Raw genomic sequence first — 7,500 nt, forward strand, 5'->3', positions numbered from 1 at the left:
TAGCAGTGGCACATGAAAGCAAAGCAGTGTCTCAAGGAGTCCAACCAAGATGGCCGCGCCTTTGTCTATGGCTGCTTGTCGACTCCGGTTGCTCCTTCTGTTTGTTTAGCTCTGCTTGTCTCGTCGTATGTGCATGTTGCGCAAGGCGTTATTATCTATGATCGACAAATGCTACTGAACATTCAAGCTTCTATTGTGGATTTAACTCTGAACGCTGAAGACGGGAATACTGACTGTTGTCTGCTCCCTTGTCTACCTCGTCTACCTGGAGAGGTATGGGCTTCCCGATGCGACGGTCGCCGTAAGAGGAGACCGAGGAGGCGGAGTAAATGTGCAGGCGCCTTGGTTTAACTGAGAAGCCTAGAACACACACACACACACGCACACGCACACGCACACGCACATACACACACACACACACACACTCCACACACACACACACACACATGCACACACACACACACACACACACACACACATACTGTATTTAGAACATGAACACTCTGGAACCACCCATGCGACGGACCTAGAACACACAACACACACACACACACACACACACACACACACATGCACACACACACACACACACATACTGTATTTAGAACATGAATACTCTGGAACCACCCGTGCGACGGACCTAGAACACTCAAACACACACACGCACACACACACACACACACAGAAAATAAATGTTTTTATGTGCTTTTGTAAATTATATTTTATTGCTGACTTGACATCTGGGAACAACTGACCAGGTCAATTGATGGATGAATTGAGAACATCTTGCCAAGGGGTTAGGGGTTAGGGTTAAAAATGAGCCAACTGGGAAACTGAAAAATGCTAATGTATGTGTGCTGTCCTTATAAATAAACAAATTAAATGAAATGAAATATTCACACACACACACACACATAAACATTCACACTGGATAAAAAAATCTAATTTTAAATCTAAAATCTAGTTTTTAGTATGAAAAGACTTACCTAGAGCCCTCTCAAAAGATCATTTTGACTTAATTTAAGAAGACTTTAACTTATTTTAAGGAGTCTTATCAAGACAAATAAGCTCAACGCACTGGCAGACAAATTTGCTTGTTTTTAGGACAAATTTGCTTGTTTTTAGGAAAAATTTGCTTAACGCACTGGCAGACAAATTTGCTTGTTTTCAAGATAAGATGTCTTAAAATAAGTGAATTATTTTTTAAAATTAAGTCAAATGATTTCACAAGAAAGCGCTAGGTAAGTCTCTTTATACTGAAAACTATACCAACTAGTTTTTCTTATCTTGATATAAGATTAATAACACTTGGTTAGATTTTGTTAAATAAGCAGTTTTTGCAGTGCATAGTGACAGTTGTACACACAGAAACACACAGACACTCATATAAACGCACACACAGAAACACACAGACATAGACAGAACACACACACACACACACACAGATATGTGCCAACAGGTTGAGCTGTAATCCTCTCTGTCTGTTATGACACATTAAGAGGATTGAAGATGTCTGCTTTATAATCCTTCTCTCTCTCTGACACACACACACACCACACTAACACACCCACACACACACACACACACACACACACACACACACACACACACTCACACACACACACACACACACACACAGACATACACACTCACACACTCATACACAGACACACACCACACACACACACACACACACACACACATACACACACACACACACACACACACACAGCCATTCCACACACAAACACACATACCATTCACGCACACACACACAAACACACACATACAGGCACACACACACACACACCCTTCTCACACACACAGAAGAACACTCATACACACACAATAACATAAATAAATATCGGCATGGCACGTTCACACAAACTATACCTAACACCCAATAACTATAAATGATTGGTTGAAGAGAGACACATTGCAGAAGAACAGGTAGGAATACCAGAACGATAACGATAACAATAACTATAAATAAATATCGTTCTCGTCAATATGAATGACGACGTTCACACATAAACTATAATGATAACGTCATGAAGATTATATTTATTGAGGAGGAACTACTTTTTTGGGTGGATGATTTTTTTAGGAGGGCGTTGCCTCACCTTCCCATATGAACTGCCCGTGCCTGCACACACACACACACTCACACACACACACACTCACACACTCACCCTTCTCCATGAGTTGGTTGAAGAGAGACACGTTGCAAAAGAAGAACAGGTAAGCGTACATCTGCTTCTGTATGTCTGGATGAACCAGGAAGACAGCCAGCAGTTCCTGTGTCACTTGGAACACCTGCAGAACTCCGCCCACAGGCTCTGGAACCACGCCTCCTTCCCCACCAACATTCCGCTCACAACCAAAAGGGTTGCAGTCCAGCAGCCCAGGCAGCACTACATAGAGAGACTAGGGACACACACACACACACACACACACACACACACACACACACACACACACACACACACACACACAGACACACAGACACACACACACACACACACATACACACACAGACACACACACACACACACACACACAGACACAGACACACACACACATACAAAGACACACACACACACACACACACACAAATACATTACACTCAGTAAATGTAGGCGGCTAGTGAGCCCTAGCTCCCCCTGCAGTATCTTAGGGTTAGGGCTGGGTGATAAAACGATAACGATATGCGATATCCTAGGAAGCCAAAATAAATATTCATCATCATCATCATCATGGCTGCATTTCCAGTATTGGCGATAAGTAGTCGTTTGTCCACTAGATGGCGATCGTTGCAGTGAGACGTAATTTTGTTGGAAGTTAAAAGTGGGTTGGAAAAACAATGGACGCCTTCCTACAAGGACTGTAGTTTACCGCAGACAACGTCTAATAAGGATAGGATGATGTTCACATGAAATGTAATTCCCATTTCTTCTTGAAATAAATAAATCTGAGGATGTTTATCGGACATGCTTGGTTTTACTGCTGCAATGCGTTAATCTTATAATATCAATAAGGACCTAGGTAATGTTACCCGTTAAGCGTTGGTTGAGTGATGGAGGCCAATTTGATTGATTGCATTTGTAGAAAACTATAAATGCGGTTATACCAAGCAAATTGATAGCAGCACTGTAATTGTATCTTTCAACTGTCATTTGTTGCGCGTGCTAAAAAATCATTCTGTGCAATGGAAGATTTACCAACATTACACTAGTCTGATACAGTTTTGCCTATACATGCGTGAGACTGAGACGCCTGTTTATTTTGTTTTAAGTGCGTGCAGGGTATTGGAAGGGAATCGATGTGCTTTGATTCCAGCTTGGTAGTTGTAGTCTGTAAGATTAAAAAGCATGTGTGTGTGAAGTATCCAAACAATGATATCTTCATTTCATTATGGCTGCTTTAGCAACACACCTTAAGCTACTGTGTAGTGGGTGAAGTGGCTACTTCATTCGCGCTTTCCTTGACTCATGGAGCTGCGTGAATTTTATTACAACTTTTCTCCATGATATGGCAGTTTAAGTCCGCTTGATACTGTAAGGCGTAAGCCATTGGTTTCCAAAGGAGATTTTATTTGTGTCGCCAGCATAGCCTATTGACAATTTATGTTGTAAATAGGCCTACCTGTAGTTTAGGGAAGCTAACAGCTTTCTATTAGGATCTAGTTTGTTAGTTACAGTTTTGTCATAACTCCCTGATGCATTTTTGCATTTAGAATAGCCAGAGCGTGGATATCTCAATTGGAATTAAACAATTAAATTAAACAATATCGGGTGCCTATGGACTAGGCTGGGTGAACCCAGCCTGATCTGCCCGCTATTTATTTTTTGATTTCTTAAAAGATTGAGCTTGGTCTGGTGAAAGCCAGACTAGCCATGGACCTCAGTTACACAATGCAAGGGAACATGAATCAGCCTATATTTGCACGAATGTGTATGAACAGTCTAGCAACGCATTTCATCAAGGTCCATTTGGACATGTCAGTTATTTGCACCACTGGTTAGATGTAAAACAGTATTTCGTTTCAGACTACTGTTACTTAATTTGTGCATTGACAATAAAGTATTACATGAACTAAAGATGACTTAAATCTTATGTAGAAGAAGAAACATTCACAAAAAAATCCATCCATCCAAAAATGACCTTTGTTTTTTGATAGCTGTTGAAAACGACATGGAACTGACAGAGATGTTTTTTTGTTTATAAATAAATAAATAAATAAATAAACATCATTATACTGATACCTTTTGCTTTTCCCAAATACAATGTAGCCTAACCTTGGTTTCAAACCTACATTACTGGCAGAGATTTTTATATCAGTCTAGGAGATCATGTATCTGAAAAACATGACTTGCCTTTTGGTGTGGCCCAGGGAGCTGCCTTGGTCCCCTGCTATTTTCTCTATATATGCTTCCATTGGGAAACGTCATAAGTCAGCATAATGTAAACTTCCACAGCTCGCAGATGATACCCAATTGTATATCTCTGTGGAGCCAACTAACCCAGATGGCCTTTGCTCCCTCACTGCATGCCTAACCTCCATTAATCAGTGGATGAGCAAAAACTTTTGAAACTAAATGATGACAAAACAGAGGTACTTCTGGTTGGACCAAAACTAAAAGCGAGATATTATTCTTAGTAATCTGGGGAACTTGGCACACCAGGTCAAATCAAAAGTAACAAGCCTCGTGTCATCCTAGATGCAGAGTTAAGTTTTAAGCCCCATATCAGTAAAGTTACTCAGACAGCCTATTTCCACTTGAGAAACATTGCCAAAGTCGCCCTTTTAACTCAACAAGATGCAGAAAAACTAATGCCAGCCTTTATCACTAGCAGGTTAGACTACTGCAATGCACTTTTCACTGGTCTTCCCAAAAAACATCTAAAGAAATTGGCACTCATACAGAACTCTCGGGCTAGACTTTTAACTAAGACTAAGAAGAGAGAACACATCACCCCTGTGTTGGCTGAACTGCACTGGCTCCCTATTTCCTATAGAATTGATTTTAAGGTTATGTTAATTACTTACAAAGCTCTGAATGGCATAGCACCTTCATATATCTCTGAGCTTTTAATATCTTATCAACCACAAAGGAAACTTAGATCATCCAATTCTAATCTTTTAATCGCACCCAAAGTGCTCCACAAACAAAGTGGAGAAGCTCGTTTATCCATTATGCCCCCCAAACTATGGAACACCCTGCCTCTGTACATCAAGCAGGCGAAGTTCAGTAAATATTTTAAAAGATCTGAAAACATACCTGTACAGGAAAGCTTTTAGTTAACTCATCTTATCCTGTAGACTACATTTTCAGATTATTCTACATCTGCTACTATTGAGGGCACAGCCAGCCAGAAGCAGATGGGCTCCCCTATTAAGTCAGGTTCTGCTCAAGGTTTCTTCCTGGAATATGGGAGTTTTCCTTGCCACAGTTGCCATATGGCGTGCTTGTGGGGGTAAGAGGGTTAAGGCTGCCAGTCTTATGACATGTCATTTTCTATATTTTTGATATGTTGCTGAGTAGATCATAAACAGCAAAGAAAAGTGATTGATAATGACTGACTGACTATTATTGTGTTACATGCTTCAAATGTAAAGCACTTTGAGCTGCATTCTGTGTATGAAAGGTGCTATACAAATAAAGATTATTATTATTATTATTATTATTATTACAGGTGTAAGTGACCTTTCATCAATCCAGTTGCAATGGATGAACTGTGATGAACTGCCCTACTTGTGATTGTTTAGAGATTTTAAAGGTTTTATAACAATGCTACATCTTCTTTTGGCTATTCTACAATCTATTCACCTTTTCAGCACCAGTAGGCTACTTTCTGTGCAGCTGCACACACACTCAGGCATGCCAAACAAGCATACACAAAAGTTTCAAGAGTGGGGGATGGAGTAAAATATGGAGACAAATTGAAGTGTGAGGACTGAGCGGCGGTCATATTTTGTACCGCTATGCGGTACATCTAGTGATCTATATCGACTGATATGAGACACTTTTTATTGTGATACAGTTTTCAACCATATCGCCCAGCCCTAGCAGAAGTAACCTAAGGATAACCCCTATATATGTGTTACCTTGGTGATGTATTAAACACACTGCTGGAAGGTGTCTGTTACCTTGGTGATGTAGTAAACTCACTGCTGGAAGGTGTCTGTTACCTTGGTGATGTAGTAAACACACTGCTGGAAGGTGTCTGTTACCTTGGTGATGTAGTAAACACACTGCTGGAAGGTGTACATGATGACTTCCTCGAGGACACTCATGGCTTCCTCACTGACTGAGATGGAGGCAGAAAGAAGGGATTCCTTGGAACCTGTGAACAGAGACAGAGAGGGAAAGAGAGGGAGAGGGAGAGAAAAGAGGAATAGAGAAGAAAGAGATGGGGAAGGGAGGGAGAGAGAAGGACCTGGATAGGGACAGGAGGGAGACAGAGGGAAGAAAAAAAAAGAGAGGGAAGAAGGGGAAGGGAGGGAATGAGAAGGGGAAGGAACGGGTGTGTATTGTGTGAATATGTGGTATGTGTGTGAGCGAGATGTGTGTGTTATTGATAATGTGGTATGTGTGTGAGAGAGAGTGTGTGTTTGTGTGTGTATGTGGTATGTGTGTGAGAGAGAGTGTGTGTTTGTGTGTGTATGTGGTATGTGAGTGTTGTGTGTATGTATATTGTATGTATTGGTGATGTGTGTGTGTTGTATCTGTGTGTAATGTTGTGTAACAATGTGTGTGTATGTAATGTATGTGTGTGTATGTAGTATGTGCTTTGTGTGTATGTAGTATATGTGTGAGAGAGAAATTAAGTGTTTGTTATTGTATGTAGTATGTGTGTGTGAGGAAGGTGTGTGTGTTTGTGTGTGTATGTGGTATGTGTGTGTGAGTGAGTGTGTGTTTGTGTGTGTATGTGGTATGTGTGTGAGAGAGAGTGTGTGTTTGTGTGTGTATGTGGTATGTGTGTGAGAGAGAGTGTGTGTTTATTATTATTATGTGGTATGTGTGTGTGTGTGTGTGTAGTGTGTGTGTATGTGAGTAATATTATTAATGTGTATTAATGTTGTATGTGTGTGAGAGAGAGTGTGTGTTTGTGTGTGTATGTGGTATGTGTGTGAGAGAGAGTGTGTGTTTGTGTGTGTATGTGGTATGTGTGTGAGAGAGAGTGTGTGTGTGTGGTATGTGTGTGTGTGCGTGTGTGAGTGTGTGTGTGTGTGTGTGTGTGTGTGTGTGTTGTATGTGTGTGAGAGAGAGTGTGTGTTTGTGTGTGTATGTGGTATGTGAGTGTGTGTATGTGGTATGTGTGTGTGAGAGAGAGTGTGTGTGTGTGTGTGTATGTGGTATGTGTGTGAGAGAGAGTGTGTGTTTGTGTGTGTATGTGGTATGTGAGTGTGTGTGTGTGTGGTATGTGTGTGTGCTTGTGTGAGTGTGTGTGTGTGGTATGTGTGTGAGAGAAAGTGTGTGTTTGTGTGTGTATGTG

The 7,500-nt window shown here is 41.0% G+C and overlaps 1 protein-coding gene across 1 annotated transcript in view; it reads right to left on the reverse strand.

The window, feature by feature from the left end:
• radil (Ras association and DIL domains) overlaps positions 1–7,500 on the reverse strand; it is a 66,132-nt gene that overhangs the window by 27,679 nt on the left and 30,953 nt on the right. The window contains exons 10-11 of the mRNA XM_048247860.1: positions 6,236–6,348; positions 2,193–2,427 (exon numbers count right to left, since the gene is read on the reverse strand). Coding sequence (XP_048103817.1) covers positions 2,193–2,427; positions 6,236–6,348 — 348 coding nt within the window. The remainder of the gene's footprint in view (positions 1–2,192; positions 2,428–6,235; positions 6,349–7,500) is intronic.

This window comes from Alosa alosa, chromosome 7, assembly GCF_017589495.1.
Source record: "Alosa alosa isolate M-15738 ecotype Scorff River chromosome 7, AALO_Geno_1.1, whole genome shotgun sequence".
NCBI lineage: Eukaryota > Metazoa > Chordata > Actinopteri > Clupeiformes > Clupeidae > Alosa > Alosa alosa.